Source organism: Vanessa cardui, chromosome 14, assembly GCF_905220365.1.
Source record: "Vanessa cardui chromosome 14, ilVanCard2.1, whole genome shotgun sequence".
Classification (NCBI taxonomy): domain Eukaryota; kingdom Metazoa; phylum Arthropoda; class Insecta; order Lepidoptera; family Nymphalidae; genus Vanessa; species Vanessa cardui.
This window is the reverse complement of record NC_061136.1, coordinates 902517-923883: the sequence shown is the minus strand read 5'-3', so window position 1 is coordinate 923883 and position 21367 is coordinate 902517. Positions and strand designations below refer to the sequence as shown.

General features: G+C 32.1%; 1 protein-coding gene and 1 non-coding gene across 2 annotated transcripts in view; both read right to left on the bottom strand.

The window, feature by feature from the left end:
- The window catches only part of LOC124535368 (homeobox protein Hox-D11a-like), a 44526-nt gene extending 29113 nt beyond the window's left edge, over positions 1 to 15413 (bottom strand). The window contains exon 1 of the mRNA XM_047111566.1: positions 14413 to 15413. Within this exon, the coding sequence (XP_046967522.1) occupies positions 14413 to 15010 (598 nt within the window). The 5' untranslated portion in view covers positions 15011 to 15413. The remainder of the gene's footprint in view (positions 1 to 14412) is intronic.
- A 2565-nt stretch (positions 15414 to 17978) lies between these two features.
- Positions 17979 to 18112, bottom strand: LOC124535471. Its single transcript, XR_006966810.1, has one exon. It is a non-coding gene; the product is annotated as a U4 spliceosomal RNA (small nuclear RNA).
- Between the last annotated feature and the right edge of the window lie 3255 nt (positions 18113 to 21367).

Here is a 21367-nt window from a genome sequence, read left to right as displayed (position 1 = left end):
AAAATGTAATTCAACCGTTTCTGTAATTAAACTGTTTATCAATTTCACGTTAATCCTCTGGTACGTTGTGACACACGTGAGTGTACCGGTGGCCGGTGGTGACGGTGACGGTGGGGTCATTACCAACGCCGAATGTGGTTCGTGAGGGTGGTCGCGTGATGATCGCGAGATATGGCGGCCCACTCGCCCGTAATCGGTTTACTTGCTACGCTTTGGGGTGTGCATCAGGAAATAAGCGATTTGATTCTGGCAAAACGTACAACGAGATGATCGCTGTCATTTCTGTCTCCAAATATAAATATTGCTTTAGACAATCACTACTTAAGCTTTATCCAGATTCTTCTACTAGAACGATGTTCCCACTAATAAACTATTGGCCAATAAGTCAAGCATTGGTAAATAATGCTCTGTTTTAATCTAGTTAAAAGAACATTGGTCCCAATCTTTTCATGCACATAACTTGCATCAAATGGTTGGCTGTTCCGTGATGACGTAAGCATTGGATTATACTTTTAATAGCGAGAACTGTTATCAGGGAAGGATATTAATGATCAGATATTAATTTAAGCTTATTTTCGCAGAATTTCTAAGGTGTCTGGTTTTCCAGATTTCAGCGAAAAAAATTCAACGAAAGGATAAAAGCCTTAGGAATTTATGAGTATTATGTATTTACATGTATATTTGGAATCGTACTGTTAAAAACTGCGGTTTTAAATCGTCAGTCACCACCTATTCGGAAAGTAGCCTCTAGCGAGAAAATACGCAAGGAACACGCATAGTTGCTCTTTCCAAATAAACAGATTTACAATATTATTCATAATTATTGTTCAATCAGTCATGAAGCTCAATCTTAAATCTTAATATTTCACTGAATAATAAGATTTATTGGTAAACTGCTTTTAGTAAATTTATTAAATGGCATATGCAATACCATAACTCGAATTCCTTTGAATTGTACCACACCCCACTTCCTCGGTAAATGCAGGTGACTTGCAAGGGTTATTAGAGCTAGCCACTTTACCTAGCTTACTATTACTAATGAACGAACCCACTACGTAAAAGCTCTTAGTGCTATTATGTAAATAAATCGTTATGAATTTATAACGTCAATTTGTTACGGTTGCTGTATGGCTAATACGGGATTAGTCGGCTAGTTCCCGTTCCAAGCCATTTAGTAAATGCTATGTTAATATATGTAGGAAGGATTTTATTGAAATAACGTTATTTATAACCTAATGGATCTTTTATTGACCTCACAACCTTTAATGTTTTCTTTGACCTTTTAAGATATTATCAGGTTAGGAAAAATTTAAAAATAGGCAGAGTATTATATAGAAATGGATGATTTGTTTGAGATAAACAGACTTTGGTAGTGTTTTTTCATCTTGAAATAGAAAAGTTATTTCGTAAAAAAGTTCAAATACTATCCATCTTTTTATAATTCACTACGAAATGATCGTGCAGTAAATGTCTCTTGTTGGTATATTATTGGGAGGTTTGATGTTACCAATTTTCGTTTATTGGCCCAATATGCCAATCATTGGTTGGGCATGTTGGGTTGATGAATTTTGACACTTCAGAATTGTATGGAACGGGTATGCATAAAACATGTCTTTAAATATAGGTGAGTGTATTATTCGTAAGATACTCTTGTTATAGTTAATTTAATACTCTGACCTTGTCAAGGTCGATATAAATAAAGTTTGTATACAATTATTATGCTAACAAAGCTGTTTATTCAAGTTTCAGTTTTATATCAATGTAGTTAAAGATGAAAATCAATCTGCGAAATCCATATCTGTAAGTTATGTACGTCATGCGACAGGCTTCAACCAGAAAATGACAATGTGAGATATCCTTTCTTCGACCAGTTTTATTTTGCAATCTTATTGTATGGATTAGTACTTATTGTTAAAAGATTAAGGTTGGTATTTGCTTGAGTTTTCTTTGTGAAGTGAATTTGTTAAATTTGCAAGATATCCCTGGAGGTTTGATGGCTGGTGCATGAACATTGTGGCAAAATAGATAAGATCGTCCTTCAGGTGTGGTCTGCTTCGAGTCCGACGCATGCGCACCGCGCATGACTCACACATCAAACTGTGATTTTATTAAAGACATTCTCATTGGCAAATATTGATGAGTTATTTTTATGATTTGTAAATTCATTTTATTGTTAACATTTTAAATCGAATTTGCGATTTGAAAGGTTAGGTTATGTTAGAATGCTTTGAGATTTAATTATTGTGTTATTTGTAAACGAGTAGTGTAGTACTGGTCAGAAAATGGCTGTTTTTTTTACGATCAGTAAATCGGAGTTTCGGCGCAATAGAAAAATGCTGATAGCATTTTTGTCACCATTCCATGCGGTCGAAATTTATGTAGTAGTTACATGTTAAATACATTTGGTTTAACATTTATATATTATTGTTTAACATTTCTGTGTATAACATTTATTATTTAATTATTGAATACTTTTTTTAATTTATTTGCAGTCAAAAGGACAAACCTCAGCGTTTTTTTTCGATGTGGTAACACAAAAAAAGTATCTGTAAAAAAAGTTAATAAAAAAAAATCCAACAACCATGACGTCATCGAAAGAATAGCTGCAGTTACAATAACAATATATCAACGAAACATTTCTTCTGAAATATTTACTCAATATTGTCCCCAATGAGTAGCAAGTTCTTTTTATTGGCGGATCAGAGGCGTTGCTGGCAAAGGCACAAAATTACAGCAATTTGTAACGTCGCGTCGTGTGTGAGCGACGCGTTTAATATGGCTTTATGGCTGCCGAGCAGTGTCATGATGACCGGCGTTTTCAGTCAGCGCAGTGGTAAAGTGGAACTGAGGTAAATTCAATGTATAATTCACGATTACGTACAGAGACGAAATACATTTTTCTTTTGTTATCGTTTGTGATAAAGGAATGAAATATTGAGCCGAATAGGTCGTACCTTTTTGTTTTTTAATTGAATATTTATAAAACTTTGCTGTCTTTATAAAATTGAATATATCCTAAAATATTTGAAAATTTAACCATTAAGATATGTTGTCAAGTATCTTCTTTTTCTAATTTTTTATCATTAGATTCACTTAAAGTGTGATTTTTATTACCTATAATGTACTTAATAAAAATATTAAATAGTGTTAATATATATTATTAAAAACCAATATTAAATTAATTACGAATTTTAATATATTATTCGTTTCTTTTGTAATTTTATCAATCGATACAAATGGAAAAACCTTATCGAATCAGTTTTATTCCGAAAGTTCATTTTGCCATTTTGATGTTTTTTTTAAATCTACAATAAAAAAAATACACATTGACTCCTTACAGTGCAATAAGGATACAAAACGTGTTTTTCAATTGTTTCATCTCTGAGTGGAATTATCAGGAAATAAATCAACCTGTGAGGGTGAGATAGGGTAGAAAAATTGTGTGATGTTTCGTCAGTTCTTGTGTATCTACGTAACAACTATGTAACAACTAGATTATACTTACGGTATTTATGTAAATTGCAATAAAATATTCATTCAATGAGGGTGGACCACACGTCGCTGTTTCATTTGAGCACCGCATTATTATGATATACTTTTTTATATCTAATATAAATTATTTACGTAACTTTTTGGTAAAGGCATTTATTTATATGAATTTTTAAACTTATATTGTGAAGTTAAAAGTTATGTTTCATTTAATTTAATTCCTCTCGTAAAATCTTTATTACTGGAATAATTTCGTAATTAATAAACATATTTGTATATCGCTTAAAAATCAAATCATAAATAAATCTTTATATAATTGCGCAGTGATAGCTCATATTGTACTTGATAGTATGAGACGGATTTCAACTGTGTGTTATTTGTATTTCCACCCGCATGGGAACAGCGTGGTGGAATATCTTAGCCCAGCAGTGGGAAATTTACAGGCTGTTACTGTACTGTACTGTATTGAAATTTACATTGTAAAAAATATTACTGGCTGACAACAATACATTTTATTCGGCGATAAATAGATAAATGTTAAACCCAATTAAACAAAAAGGTTCCCATGGGATTGAAGTATAACATCGAAATATACAATTCGTATCGGATAAGTTACACTGCGTTGTACTTCGCCCCCAATTCTAGCTTGCGTGTAATTATAGAAGCAAATACAGATAGAAATGAGATTAGCTTCGCGTGTTACGCAAACCGTTCCAATAACAAACGGCTTACTTCTGACCGCGAGCTCGCTCGTACGAGAGTCGACGGGGAAACGTGGTTAGGAAGGGTTTCTGTTTTATTTTTCACTGTCTTTTTCATTAATATATAGCTTTAAAAGAAGAAAGCGTATTATATGATTATTCATCCACAGAATTTTTTAACTTTGCCGTCTCATAAATTTTGTAAAAAAATACATTGTTATAGAAGGCATATTATTCAGATACATATTACACTGATTTCATATATACGATAAAAAGCTTGGAATTAATACTTGTTGACTTCCAGGCAGGATTTATTAACATATATGTTTAATTGTATTTAACTAACATGAATGTTTATTTAAATGTTGAAAAAGAGTTAGTATTGAGTTTCTTGTCGGTTCTTCTCGGTAGAATCTACTTTCCGCACAGTGGTAGCTTCACTTAATACAGTTGTTAAATAACGATTTAAAAGTGTTTGTAAAAGCCTACTTGAATAAAGTGTATTTGATTTTGATTCAGAAGTTCGTAATTTTTTTTTTTGGTATATTATTATATCCAGAATCACTTTTATTCAAACTATTTTCAAAAATATGACTTTAGGCAGCTGAAGTGTATCTCCTTATAGAGAACAACATATATGATATATTAAATATCAGCCCTATAATGTTCCAACAATATAAATAAATCAACAGTAAACACTAGTATATGTAAAATGTGTATGTAAGAATTGTGTAACACGTTTTAATGAATAATGAATACTTATTTTATTTGAAGAGGGTTGATATTATTTATACCAAGCCCAGAAGCAAATGTTTTACTCTATTCAAATTTTACTTGGCGGTAAAGCATTGTGCAAACCCTTCTGGTATCACCCAGTCATAAGATATTCCACCACTAAACAATAATACTTAGTATTGTTGTGTTCCAGTTAAGTGCGTGGGCTTGCACAAAGCTCTACCCTAGAAATGATTTGGTGGGCCTAAAATTTTTTAAATATATACAATTTTTTTTTGTGTTATATCTATCCTGTGTTTGCTTATAATCAATGTGCTATATTTAGATAATAATTTAATTAAGTTTTGTTTCCTTATATTTGGATATAACGATTAAAACTTTATTTATCAATTATCATTGTCAGTACATAGTATGAAAAAAACGCCTACTGTTGCTCGTCTTCATGTATGCTTAGAACTTTAAAATTACGCAACGGATATTGATGTAATGTTGTCTTAAATTTTCGCGATTATTATACATTTAAATAAAACTAATTATAACGGATGAATCGCGTATATTAATTATTTTTAAACATCCCGACGTTTCGACCACTTTGCAGTGTTCGTGGTCACGGGTAGACTGTCCATACTATTATTTATGTCTATTATATTATTATTATATATTAGGTACTCATCCGTTATAATTAGTTTTATTTAAATGGATATTGATGTGGTTTTTTTTTAATAGAGAGAATGATTCGAGAGGAAAATTTTTGTATAATACATGTATAACAAATGAAGACTCTTGGTGTCGTATTATTTTTCACTAAAACATGTTTCGACCCTTACTAAATCAGTATGTGGTACGTTTTAAGTATTCTAGTATAAGAGTCTGTGTTGTAGTAAAACCCTACATAATCATAGTGTCAATAAAGAACAGTATGTATAACGCATAGTTAATGCGAAGCGTAACTTTTAATTTATATTATTATACATTTTTAATAATTATATTTAATATAATGTACTTTTTACTTTATACGACTATAACGATTAAAAATCGATTTAATTCTAATTCGAATAAGGAATACTTTAACAATAACTTAGTTCGAATTAAGACCTTTTTCAATCAATAATCATCGTAAGTCCTGTCTAGTATGCATAAGACATTTCCTTGTACCTTTCCAGTTGAAATACTTGTTATATGTTACGGAACCTCGCTTAGAGCTTGACATATACATTGGATCCATTTAAATTTGTTATTTGACGGCTGTAAGGCACGTGTTGTGACGTCTTATCTCTCCGATGGCGATCATTAATCGTGAGCAATAGAAATGTGGGAGTAGCCACACGTGGTCGACGTTTGTTATTATTAAATATTTTAATAAGTAGAGATATTTAAAAAAATCTTATGCTATAGTTTGTTTGTGTGTTTGGTGAATTGTATTTTTGATGTTGGTTATTTTTTTTTGTGATGAATGATTGGAATTATGCTTTTATTAATAATTAATAATTATGGAACGAGGAATAAATACAACTTTTTTTTGTTTTAGTAAATTATAATATCTCTCAAAATAAAATTTAATTTTTCAGTTCTCTCCTGTAAGCTCATAGATGGTACCACGGTATCTTTTAATAACATTATATTGAAAATCGATTCACGATAAAAAGGTATTTAGGTCCGTATTTCATGTTTATGTTACATAACTATAATTGCAAAAGTTTGATTTAAAAAAAATGTAATGTAGGTAAATATGGGGAACTCATTTCATACATTTGGTGGTATGTTTTTGTGCTAATCTGGTTACTGTGCTAGCTGGCAGCAGCAGTACCTAGGATTGTTGTGTTCTGGTTTGAATGTTGTGTAAGCCAGTGTGACAACAGGCATAAGGCATCTTATTTTCCAAGGTTGGCGGTACATTGGCGATGGGCAGATGTGACCAAATCAATCGATCATTTGTTCAGCTACCTATATAATAACATAAAATAAATCCATACGTATAAATGTGAGTAGCCCCACATATATCTAGAGTACGGAACCAGTGTGGACTGTAGAATGCAGGTCCGTCTGTCAGTGAGCGTCAGCTCGGTCAGAGGTTGCGACGCGGCCCGGCCGAGACATCCGAGCAAATAATTTGACGTAGTGTAATTTTGACATAATGACGGAGCTGACCTCGTGTGTTATTATGTAATTATTATAATAGAGACCACACACGGTTTAATTGCGACTCTTTATAACACAACTAGATGTGTTTTTTTTATTTTGCAAGTTATTTTCTTGTTAACGTGTCTTGAGATTTGTGTTATATACGTATATTTGTGTTATATGGTATATCGACTTAATTTTACATAGCCAATGATATTGTACAAACAGTTCAATATAACAGGGTTATTGATGAAGGTATTATATACCAGTCAACTTTAGGAAGTTAAATAAGCTCTTAAAGAATAATGCATGTACGAATACACATACATACATAAAATTATATTGTCCATGCAGAGAAGCTGCAAACGTCTCAAATATGTTATAGGGAAATGTGAGTGAAACAAATAAGTTCTCTCCCTCTTATAATGTCATACATTAGGATGAAAACGTAACCAGAGAGAGATCTGATAGAGGATCATCGTGCTCTCTAAGTAGGTATTACTACTTTATTTTATTTATTTAAATATTAGATATTTGTTTTTTTTTTAATTGTTTTTAATGAGAATATTCGAATGCACACACACATAATAATGTGCACACACTATAATGTTGTATATTTTCGAGAAAATTTAATTTGATTTTATACATAATTTATATCAAATTAGATACATATATATGTTTGCATGTATGTTTTTTTGCATGTTTGATATCGGTTAATGAATATTATATTATTTTAAATATATTATTGTTTCACTGTTAGGTATTTATATATTATGTTTATACCTCTTTGTACACCCCTACCTCTTCCTTTATCTGTTTCTCTCCTCTACCTTAAGGTTGCCTGAAAGAAATCGCTGTTTTAGCGATAAGGCAGCCACTTGGTCAAAACTATGTGTTTACTGGTGTTCAATAAACAGTATTTTGATTTTTTTTATTTTTGGTTTAGAATGTAGAATACATTCTTTTCGTTTTAAATTTTATCGAATGTATTCTACTTTTAAAATGTATATTTCGTTTCGATAATATAGTTTTACATTTACTCGTATTTCTGTTTCAAAGAGAGAGTGTATGATTTTTTTTACGACATAATGTCAAAGGTTGCGGTTACACGCACGAGCGAAAATGCCTTCAAGTTTGAAAGTTCTCATACCAGAGATAACATCTAGTGAAATTTGTTATATCACTAATTTATTCATTACTAACTACCCGCCCCGCTTTCGCACGGGTGCAATACTGATACTAAATATCATACAGAATTTGTTTATTTACGCCATCAAATTAAAAACTTCTAAATTTATCATTGTTTCCCTACTATATTGTCCGTGTATTATATACAAAAACCTTCCTCCCGAGTCACTCTATCTATTAAAAAAACCGCATAAAAATCCGTTGCGTAATTTTAAAGATCTAAGCGTACATAGAGTAAGACAGCTGTAACCGACTTTGTTTTACACTATGCAATGATTTCAGATACGTCATTTTTATTACAATTGCAAAAAGTATGTTATTACAATTTATTTTATTTTTCTCATATCTCTGTCACTCTCTAACTCTAGAACGAGATAGAGATACTCTATTATTATATCTTTTATAATCTGTATTAACATATAATTAAAGTACATGTTTTAATTTCCAGACAACATTTGGTTCTATGGATTTATATGATATGGTGATATTTACTTGATTGTGTGAGAATAATAAAAAAAATTATGACTTAAAAATCTCTTTTAAAATTTTGTATGGTATGCAGTTATATATTTTGTGTCCTGCAAAGTATGTGACGTAATGTTTTTACAATCAAGAAATTTCATGCCTTTTTTCATTTCATAATAATATATTTTTTAATAAATGTAATAAGTTATTCTGTGCTTGGTATGAGTTGACATTTAGTCATACTAGTTTCTCATTGCACTTTACGACTTCTAGGCGCACTTATCAATTATTATTTGAGAGTCTAAAGAAGGTTAAGTCAATTAATGTAATAATTCCAGGCATAGTATACAAAATTAAAATTTTGTGGCGCATTGGAACTGTACGTTATAAGTCTATATTTTATACACGAGGCTCATTTTCCTATTTAACTGACTTCAAAAAGGTTTTTATCAATTCATGTCGTATTGATAAAATGTATATGTAAAATACAGACGAATTGATAACCTCCTCCTTTTTGAAGTCGGTTGAAAATGTGTATTTATGTAACATTGTTAGAATATAAGTATATTTATGTATCCACTTAGACGTCTAAGTACCTTTACTTAACTTCGTGAGTGTATGTTTGTACACCAATTTTTCTCTTTCTCTCACGAAAACTAAACATTATATCGAGATAATTGTTTTCAATCTAAGCCAGGAAAACTTGAAATTAAGAAACAGTGTAAGTTTCATTTAAATCAGTCCAGTAGTTACATAAAGGTAAATTACTCGTAAAAATATAGGTTAGTAGTTGTATAGTTGTTATTATTACTCTGATATACATATTTTGGAGAATCGATGTCATATAAATATTTTTATTCAAACTGGTCACTTATCTTTGGTACGTTGTACTAAAACCTGTCGAAGTATCTTAAGAAACAAACGTGGGCTGGATTAAGAATAACTAATCGTCAACCTTATGATCTATTCGTCATTTCTTGATCACGTGACCCATTATATTATCATCTCTATTGAATAATTCGTCTATTGACAACTAACTTCAGATTATTGATTTTTTTTAATATTTTAACAGGTATACCTATATACTTATATACATAGATGTGTTTGATAGTTCAATGGTATAAAGTACTACATATAAAGGTATAAGTAGCACATGATATTAAAGATGATCTTGAGAAAACCGCAGAAAAAGGGACAAGGCAAAGGGACATCAAACTGAAAGATGTTATATTCTTAATCTAACAATTCATAGTATTCTACTACTGCTACTTGGCGAAAGAATATACGATGAGTGTGAGCTTATAGCGATACCTACCTAGGTGGGCTTGCACAAGGCCTACCAAGTAATTTTATACTATCCTTTAATACTGATGACTTTAAAAATAGTTATTAATTAATAATATGTTCTTAAACGTTTAAGGCTTAATCGATAAATTGTGTTAAACGTTTGATTTTGTTAATTATGATATAATATATTGTTTTTAAAAATATTTATTTTAGAACTCCCTTATTTATGAAACAGTTGTGTTAATATTTGAGGTATACTTTCCTTTTGAGTCAAGAAAAATTTCAATTCATTAATTATTGTTGAATTAAATTTTAGTATCATAAATAATAATTCATGATGCCGTATGAACACTGCTTAGTAAACTGGCTAGGCGTTTCAGTTAATGGCTCAATTAACCAGTTGGCTGCGACATTTATAATTATTACTTTGTAAACCAGACAATTACTTTATTAATAATCACTATAATTTCGTATTTCTATTTGAGCTTTAACGTTTTAATTATACGTGGTGCTCTTGACCAATTAAGTGTTTTTATTTCAATGAGTTGACGTCATCTCCTAAATTAGCACCAGCAACATCTTATAACCTGTTATATCGTTTTTTCATTAACTCCGAGCTGATACACTGAACACGTGGATTTGAAATAAAGGTCGCCAGTTCAAATCAGGGCAAGTACCTCTGATTAATTATCAATCAATGTATTATCATAAATATTAAAAGAATTGTATTATATAAATAATTTACGTAATAATAATAATTTATTAATTTTATAATTTTAAAAAGATAGATAAATATTCGTATCTTATATCAAATTACTTTTTTGTTCGATTTGCTGTCGAAACGCTTGGTCCTTGGAGTAGTGATGCAAAAATCTTCATCAAAAGTATAGCACCTCGCCTCATTGTCTCCACTGGTGACAGGAGGGCTGGTTCGTTTTTTGCCCAGAGGATCGTAATTGCGATTCAACAGGGAAATGCTGCTAGCATTCTTGCCACCATTCCGGTCAAGACTTATACAGTAACTAGTTTTAGTGCATATTTGCATATATTTAAGCATTTAATGTTATTAATTCTTATGTTAATAAGAATAACAATATTTAGGTTAAAAATTATTATTCCAACATAGACCTGCTAACCCATTGATACATGGCCTTATGGTGTACTGTCAAATATAATAGACATTAATCAAAGACAGTTTTATTACGTGTTAATGTTTTGATATGTTCGTAACAGATACTTCTAGTTGTTGTAACAGTTTGAATTTTATAGCTATGTGATCTGACTATTCAGGTTTGAAAGAATATTTGTAATGGAATTTAAAATTAAAAAGTAAAACGTTTCTTTTTTTAAGGGTTTTTTTCATAGCAACGGATAACTTTAATTGACCCTATTTTTTGTTTTTTTTTTTTTCATTCTCATTAACATTATATAAAATATTAATTATTATAAATAATTAATGATAAATCAATATTTTTTTTTATAAAAAAAGGTGTGTGAATTTTCCTTCTCTTTTCAAAGGCGTTTAAAAATTTGTCCGTCATTTATGAAACGATTTGGAAAAATATGTTCTTCTAGGCACATATTTAGACGATTCAAAAGTACTTGAAAAAGCCCACTTGAATAAAGTTTATTTTGATTTTGATTGATTCGTTAAAATTTTATCAATTGTCTTTATTTCGCTCAAATTTCAAATTTCATTTCATATCACGAGTTATAAGAAAAGCAGCAAAACCTTTGTGTCAGAGAAAAGATGCGTGAAGAATTATTCGATGCCTTCTAATTTCAAATTTTCATTAAATATTATTTTATACATATTATTTAGCTCTTTCTTTACAGATTTATTATTTTTTATGTAAGTGTATATAATTTTTATATACATAAATATGTCTGTAGATGAGTCAATTCCTGTATACCTTCCGTCGAATTCAGTTGAGATTAAGAAAATTTAGTTTCATATATATTCGACTTGTAATTATATTAAAACTTTTTTTTCAAGTATATTTATTAATAATGTCTTTATAGCAAACGGATTGACATATATATATTACATGGAAATTAAGTGTTTGCGTATGAGTTTTTGAAGTTAATCCGTGGAATATATAACAATGGCAATCTAATGTAGTTCAGTTTCAGTACTGTTTAAATGGATCAGGGATTCAAACCTCGAACCTCAGATTTCGCAGCCGTATAACCTAACCATCAAATCAACGAGGCATATGTATAGCTGGTTCTAAATAAACGACATGTTAATATTATGGATTATATTATAATATTTTACGTTACAATTAAATGACAAGATTAATTACCTATTCAATATTAATTGTTTGACCTACACACAGACGGCTGTATCAGTTTTGCCTTGAATTTATAAATTGATTTAACACACACGTCAATTGATAATAATCAAACACTTTCTGACATATTAGGAAAATTTACAGCCTAATTGGGTTAGCATTTAAATAAAATTTAAATACAAATAGCTACTTAATTAACACGTTTATTTTTAAATGATTTAATATTTATCAATTATTGTTTCTTTGGTGACGTCATTTATTGAGGAGTTCTTGGGTTGTTTCGGGAAGACTCTGGTTTTTTATGAAATAAAGGCGTGAATATTATATGAAGTTATAACGTAATTGAAGTAGAATTATTAAATAATTATAAACGTTTCTATCTAAGTACATTCATAAATAAGGGAACTTTATATGGCACTGAATTTCGATGAAGTTTAGTGTATTATCATGTAGACTGTAGCTGTGTTTTGTTATTTTCATCCGCTTTAAATTAAAGATATTGACAGGCGATTTTTTTTTCTAATAGCAATGTTAAAGTTTTTTTTTTAGTTTATTAATTATATTTTTAATCTAATCTTAATGTTTCCGTGAACACGTGGATTTTATCACAGGATACGTGATCGTGTTCTTTAAAAAACTTGAAAAACGTCTCGTATATATCTCATTCCTGAGATTATTATTTCTTATTCTCCTTGAGCCCATTCTGGGTTGAATTTCAATCTACCATACTCTTACAAAGAAGGGTTTTGGAGTTGTCTTGTTTGTGTTCACTGCTGAAGACTATATTTGTTACATAGACAAATTAAGCATAAGAAAACTCAAAAATGCTTAATCTAAATTAAACTCGCGACATATGGTTTAAACAACTGGAAAATACGGGTTTAAATCGCAAAGCCCACCATTGAGTATTCATCACACCTATATTGAGCTTTTATACAAATTTATCATGTGCACCAAATTAATTTATTGGGCTTGAGTAGTGGAAGCTTCAAGATTTCTTCCTAAAAGAAGAGGCTTATTATTATATTTGCATATGGTGGTTCCATATATAGTGTACTTTTGATATGAATAATGGAAGGGTGACACCTACGGGATAGCGTAAACTAAGTTACCGCAAATTTGAACGTATCATTAAATTCAATTTTAATGTGTATACAACGAAAAGGTAATCATTAAATTAATAATATTATATACTCTATTATTATTCTAATTAAATTAACTTCCCTTATTAAAGTTGTTACCTATGCGCGAAATTGTTTTATATATAGAGTTTGTAATGAATATAACACTGATTTTTCAAGCATTGATATTTGTACAGAATCAGTTGTAAGTTTTAGGAAATTTTGTTAGAATCATAAGATCTCTTTTAAGATCTTTTATTTTTAAATTTCTTTCATAGTTTTTTTATTATTATATAATAATTAATTTCTCTTTCTCTCTCTGTGTTATTAGTTATAAGTGGAAACTTTACTGGAACAGTGCTAAGTTTATGTTATAGATTAGAATGATTTGTACGGTTTGTAAAAAAAACCTTATGTCCATTTTAGGTCATGAAAATAATAGTATGTAATTAAAATTATTTATCGAGGAATGATCGATATTTCCGGAATACGGTACGTCATAATCATCCTAGATAATTAAGATACATTAAAGGAAAATTAGTTTAACAATACTATTGCGAACGCTAATGGCAGATTTGGTATATACCTAACGTATATACATGTAAAGCATATTAATTTTTTTTGAAGAAAAATGTATTTATTTATTTTAAAATCCGTGATACTTTTTACTTTACCTATGTAAAAATACTTATATCGAATTGTCCTAAAAAGAGTTATTTTGTTTATTTTATCTGCATTTTTCTGTTATCAGGCTTACGTTTACACAAATATAATTGTATTATTAATTTTTATATATCCGTAAATGCCACTGTACGAATAAAGATAAAATACATTAGTTATTTGAAGTTGTATCTTGTATAAATATAGTTATATAATTTTAAACGACTACGTATATAATAGTATTTATGTATAATATAAAAACCTATAAATAATCGAATGTAATTCCTTATAGAAGTTAAATTACTGTTATATGTACTTAGTTAATCACAAAATAGTTCAAGACTAACTCACCGGCAGGTTTGGGTACATTTCTCTTGACTTGCATCCACTTATACGTTGGCACGGCGGAGTGTGATGGATGAGGTTGGTGACCAACGTGATGGTTTTGCATCTCTCCGTCCCGAGGGAATCCGTCTCGTAACCCTACGAACTCCTCCTTCGGGGAGTAGGGGTCGAACTCTCCGCACGGCAGCGGAGAGCCGGCGTGGTTGTATTGCATGCTGGAGTCGTCGACAAAGTGCATGTTGTACTTGGTCTCCAAGTAGTGATTGTCCAGTTTGTGCTCGTGCATGTGTATTTCTTCCGGTCTGGGCAACTCTTCCCTGTGCTTGAACGCTTCAGGGTGTGGTGGTAGCGTGTGTATTGGGTAGTTTTGCTGCAATTCGCCATAGTCCAAGTTTGTGTAACAGAGTCCTGTGTCCGTGCTAATCACTGGAGCTGGCTCGTGTGTCGCTTGCCCGTGGATGATGGGCTCGTAGTAAGGCGTTGGCTCATAGTACCCCTCGTGGTATCCCTCGTACGGTGGCTGATACGCCGCTCCCTGCTGATAGTACTCCGCGTTGTACCCACTCTGCTGATTGTTGTACATCCCGACGTCCATAGTCATCATGTTTGTCACGCACCGTGTCTATCGATAATGATTTTACATAACACACATCACTACGCGAGAGCGTGAAGCGCGGTCGTCTCCGTTTCGGAATTCGCGATCAAATTTTAAACGGGCTAGTGCTGCGCCGTACTCGTGTCGTATCGATCGTCCGCACGTCAGGTGAACCGACGAACACTGAACGCGTTCACGTATAACGAAACAATTTTTCTCAACCGCACCTAAAATTCGGATCTTCCGTCTCTATCTCACAATATCGGTAGCGTTGCGATCGACAGGGACGGAATTATCTCGTCAGTGATGCGACACGATAAGCGGATAAGAAACGTGATTTTATGGAAAGACTCGTCCAACGTCACGGTGCAAGGGCTCGTTAAGACATTCCTCGGGCGCCGGCGGTACGACTGAGCTCTTCGCTCGCGAACAGGTAGAGCGGTGTTCTGAAAACTTGTGCGAGGGCGTGGTTTACAAGTGGGGCGTATATGTAGGGATCGCTTCGACCAATCGGATCTTCGGTTTTAATTCTCCATTTTGTATTGGTCCGAGCGAGATAATAGTTGCAAATCTGGGAGGCTGGATGCAAGTTATAGTGCTTTTTTTATTTACTTCGTATCGTGTTGAATGCTCCGGGCGTCCGTTTACGCGAAATGCTTCAATTTATTCTTGTGACGTGAATCGATTTCAAGGTGTGAACAGCTACCTTTTTCTCCTTTATTGTTAGTGTTGCAGTTTCTATATATTTGTATTTCTTTACAATCTTCTTTGAAATTATTTCACGCGAGATTGTTTTTATTGTAAGGCTAGTCACAAAAACCGTTTCATTGTTTCCTATGGATGTTATCCTTTTGGTTAAGTATTGTTATGTTTCAAATTATTTTAAATACACAGAAAAATAATAATTGGTAAGTGCATGCCAATGTAGTGATTATATGCAGATATATAGATAGATATAACTAGGTACCTACCTATTTCTGAAAAGAATAGTATTTATAATTATAGAGTTACACTGTTTATTTTTTGGAAAGCGTGATGCATATTTATATAATAAATGATAACCATTCCTCACAACACCTCGGAAACTGAGGTGTTATTTTTCCTCTTTCTGAAGTCTCACACATTCATTAACCCTTCAAACACAGCGTCATTGAGCGTTGTTTGTCAGTAGGATGTACGATGAGTAGGTGCTTAGGTACTTACTTCTCAAAATTGAAAAAAGCCGTATCGCCAAATATCTATGACATGCAGTCAATAGATTCATTATTGAGTTATGTTTATTACTAAACAGTATACCTATTGGCTATAGGTTTGAATTGAAATTTGAACTTGATTTACGTATCATATGTTGAAAATATCTGATATTAAATTGGATTCGTGAAAGCAGAACTCTGTAGGTGATGGTAAAGTAAAACATATAGGTAGGTTATGTTATAAATAAAGATGTTATTGTTTATAGTAAAAGTATAAAAAGTAAAGTAACAGCCTGTAAATTTCCCACTGCTGGGATGAGGCCTCCTCTTCCATTGCTCACGCTATTCCAATGCGGGTTGTTGGAATGCACATGTGGCAGAATTTCGATGAAATTAGACATATGCAGGTTTCCTTACGATGTTTTACTTCACAAACTAAGCACATATGTATGATTGTGGTGGTGGTGATTGCCTGGGTTTGAACCCGCAATCATCGATTAAGATGCACGCGTTCTAACCTCTGGGCCATCTCAGCTCTTGTTTATAGTGCATAATATAATTATATAGAACTGTTGACCATGGGATATTTAAATCGAAGTTATTTTTGATTGCAATTATTGATTTCGTTATGAACTAATGACGTGGAAAGATACTGCTTTTATGGTTACCGTTACGAGTAACATAAGTATTCACATAACTGAATTCAGCCTCTGCGGCAATTATAAATATAAATAAAATAATTGCGCGCAATTGTGTTATATTCCAATGAGATTAATGAATCTCTTTGCGAGTCTTAGGACCAACTGATTTTATATACATTTTTAAAAACATCTGTTCAGTTAAGGTAGCTTTCGATAGTATTTAGACTTGTAACTTCTCCCAAAAATACCCTAAATAAGGGTAAAAAAGAAAGAGTAATATTCTATACATATCCCACATGGGCTAAGGTGTAAGAAAAAGTCCTTTGAGGAGAAGATTTGGAGCTAGTTTCACCGAACTGCTCTAAAGCAGGTTGGCAAAATTTCATTGAAATCAGCCATATGCAGGTTTCCTCACGATGCTTTCCTTCACTACCTTCACCATGAAAATTCAGTAGTGAAATTCATTTCCTTACTTCAATAGGTAGATCCAAAGTCATTTGAGGACTCACGGATACCGGAACTGTCCAATAGTTCCCTAGTTAATAATTAAGATGTGCAAGAGTAAGACATAATATCGTAAATATCATTGATGGCCTATACACTTGATAATGATATATATATTTTATATGATACCGTGAACCGTGCATATAAAAGATGACCCTATAAGTGAGATACAGTCAAAAATCTATCGCCACTTCAGTAAGAAATATTTATACCTGCAAAAATTTAGTTATCTTACTTTTAGGTATTGTATATTTTTAATAATTAATGAGTATTGTTCATATTTCGTTACTAAAATGTACTTAGGTAACCTTTAAAATGTAATCACAACTGGCTAACTCAGATTTGTATGAAACATCGTCACGGTAGCATGCGTAAGCGATCGCGCGGCGTCCGAGACGGAGAGGGTACCGCTGGTTTTTTAGTGGGTAAACCCGGTGTGCTTGGGCGCACTTGGCGTCCAGGGCTCTGGGGAGTTCACCCCCCTCCCCACTTTTCATCAGAAAGAGGAAGCGTGTAATGCGTTTTTCCAGCGAGAAAAAAAAAGATTTGTATGAAACATATTGGAGGACTTATTACATTGATATTGATAATTTAAATTTGAAAAGGTGTACATGATTGAGAATTAGTTGAGATTCAGATAACTGTTCAGTTACTCAAAGGATACAAACTGCGCAGGAGATATTAATAATAATTCCTTTATTTAAATATTCAACAAGCAATAATCGCACCTCGGGTTAACCTCGTTGGTTACGATATTGTCTCAGCGCAAAGTTCCTGCGAGATGACCATCGAACTCGGTCGGAGTGCTACTGAGGTACCAGCTGTAACATAGCTTGCTACTGAGGATTAATTTTCCTTACCTTTGATTATTTGTAGCAACGTTTGCTTGATTTTTACGAACAAATTGAAATAGCTACTGAAAGAAAAGATATTTCAAATTAAGAAAGCTGTTTATCGTTTCGATTGTACGTTTCATGTTGAGATTACCTAAAATAATTTTGATTGTTAATGATAAATAAAATCAAAATAAAATAAATTCAAGTAGGCTTTTACAAGAACTTTTGAATTGTCATTTTACAATTAACTGAAGCTACCACCGGTTCGGAAAGTAGATTCCGAGACCCTTTTTCAAGATTTAAAAAATACAAAGTCAAGTTAGTTAAATACAGGTACAATTATTTAAATGAATATATCTTGGACTGTGTTTGGAAGTCAACAGGTATTAACTCCATGCTTTTTTATCATCTATAAAATCTTGTATCGAAAATAAAATTATTGTATCTATTGAAAAGTCGAATTAATGCGAATTGTTAGAGTTAAATTTTACTTAAGTTTTATACCGTTACGTAATGCTTTGTCTTTTTCCGCCCGTAAACAAACTAGTATTAGATATCGGCGAGTAGCTATTATGTAATATAGCAAGTACACAGCCTTTATTACTTATCAGTTTACTTAAACGTTTCAATACGCCATTTTGATACGTATGTCCTATGAGTAGTATAATAATTATAGTCAATGTTGCGTATCGTATCCTGACAACTTTACGCTCTTCTGCGGCGAATTTGGAGTTTCTTCTTATATAATGCCTCTATCATATGAAATCAGTAACTGTGTGAGTAATCATTTATTATCAAACTAGTAGTCTTCCGCAGTTTTGCTCGCGTTTTTGGGTGTCAAAAATATAAATATGAATGTAGAGTACTTTTGTAAAATATTAATTTAAGGTACAACAACCAGTAAGTACCTCACGGTCCTCAGTTCAGTTAGCATTGTGATATATGAATAGGGAACAAAAATAATCATACAAAAATCAGTAACTATATTTAATACCTATGTAGTGGATCGCTTACAAACTCGCGTTTATTCCTTACAGGCTATGTTTTGATTCAATTTCATTATAAACCAATGAAACCTCATTTACATAATTTTTTTAATGTCAAATTAATTAGTTTTCTATAATCGGCAAGTAACTTTCTTCCAGTCTCTTAAATGATTTTTTTATTAAATTGTAACAATTAAATAAATTACAATCGAGAATACTCTTTATTTTTCTGCACATACGGTTGGAGCTCTTAAAAATAATACCGTTTATAATATTGTAATATTTTTATGTGTAGCTATCGTCCCGTTATCCATCTATAATACATAAGATATCGGTAGGTGGACGGAAAATGGGCCTGTGGACAACGATGCTCATAAATATTGGCGCTGTAGGAAACATTAACCATTTTCTACGTTTCTAATGCAACACAAAACTATGGGAGCTGATGGTATATCTTTGTGCCTATAGATACACTAGGTCTGCATATTGGAATATATAAACGATACGGATACAACAATTCTATGAATTGATTGGCGGATGAGCATATGGGCCACCTGATGGTAAGCGGTCACCATCACCATAGACAATGACGCTGTAAGAAATATTAACTATTCCTTATACCATCGCACCACCAACCTTGGGAACTGAGATGCTATATCCCTTGTGCCTGTAGTTACACTGGCTCACTCACCCTTTAAACTGGAACACAACAATACTGCGTACTGTTGTGTGTGTTCTTCCAAGTGTTTTCTTCCAAAGTTTCAAATAGAAAGTCATGTCAATCGAATAGAATTAAATAATTTGTATTCTGCCTGAAAGTCAAGAAATACTAACCCCAAGCTTTACCTGTACTAATGTAATTCGAAAGTAACTACATCTGTATGATTGTATATTGATCTTTCACGTCCAAACCACTAAACAGAATTTGATGAATTCTAATGACGCAAGTTTGAATTCCAAGGAAAGATATATAGGCATACTGTTTTTGCCTAATACCTGATGACCAACTTCTCAAACGAGGGCGAATACACTACGCCAGTATGATCACTTTTCAATATTTTATCCACTCAGAATAGATAGAATAGAGAATAGAGAAGATAAAAGAAAAACGAAGTAAATTTAACCATAGATTTAATTGTGCCATCCAACAAGTCTTCCAATTTTCCCAACAATGACAGAAATGAGATGATTCCAATCTACAAAACCAATGCTGAGACCTGAGCTATGGACATTACCACACGAACTGCAGACAAGATAACGACACAGAAATACTAAAAAAAACCTTGTTACAAACCAATAAGGTTCTAATTCCATCGTTTGGTAATGACGTCTTGATGACGGTTGCTTAAAACACTATTAGCAAGGAGTTCTTATATCAAAGCGATAGAGTTTAAGGTTGCGTGGCTGTGACAGTTTATAATAGAGGGTATTTTAATGAGGTTGGACGTGTTAATGCTTCAGACGAGACAGATAACGTGGTAACAGATGATGGTAGTGATGTGAAATGATTAGTTGTGTCGATAATTTGTTGACTCAGTAAATCATATAGAGATTGTTAAGTCGTTTCGTTATTTGCAACAATTTTGACTAACACCATTCAGCAATGTATGTATTAGATTATGTATATAGTAATTATTGAGGTTAGAAAGTGTTTTAGTTTCGTTATAACTTGATGTTTGTACTGGTTCTTGTTATAAAAATAAAATCCTTATCGTTTAATCGATCTTGCCCTGAAGAGTAATAAAACAACTCAGCTTTAACTACCTTAATATGTAAGTATATAAAAGCGTAATAAATTATTTTATTTAAATTGATTGTTCGACTTAAAGATAGTGAAGTCAAAGCTTAGGGTTCGAAGTACTCGTAATCCCCTTAATCGATAAAAATCTATCGACAATACATTCCCCTAACCACTCCGTATTCAATTAAGTTGTTGAGTGCTGTAATCTATCTCTGTCTAGTCTCAAATGAACGTATACTGTCGTCTCATTCGCACACCAACGGAAGCACTCGTTATGAGCCAATGATCATGATAGGGGCAGTGGCGAAGGGTTACAATTATTGTTTTTTTTTTTGTTTGAATGCAATAAGTAATACCTACAGCAAATACTAAATTGTGATGTTTTTGCGAGTGTTAGAAAGAGATGGTAGATCATGCTGTTACATTCTAGCGCTCTTTTAATGAATAAGGCTTCCATTTTGGTTT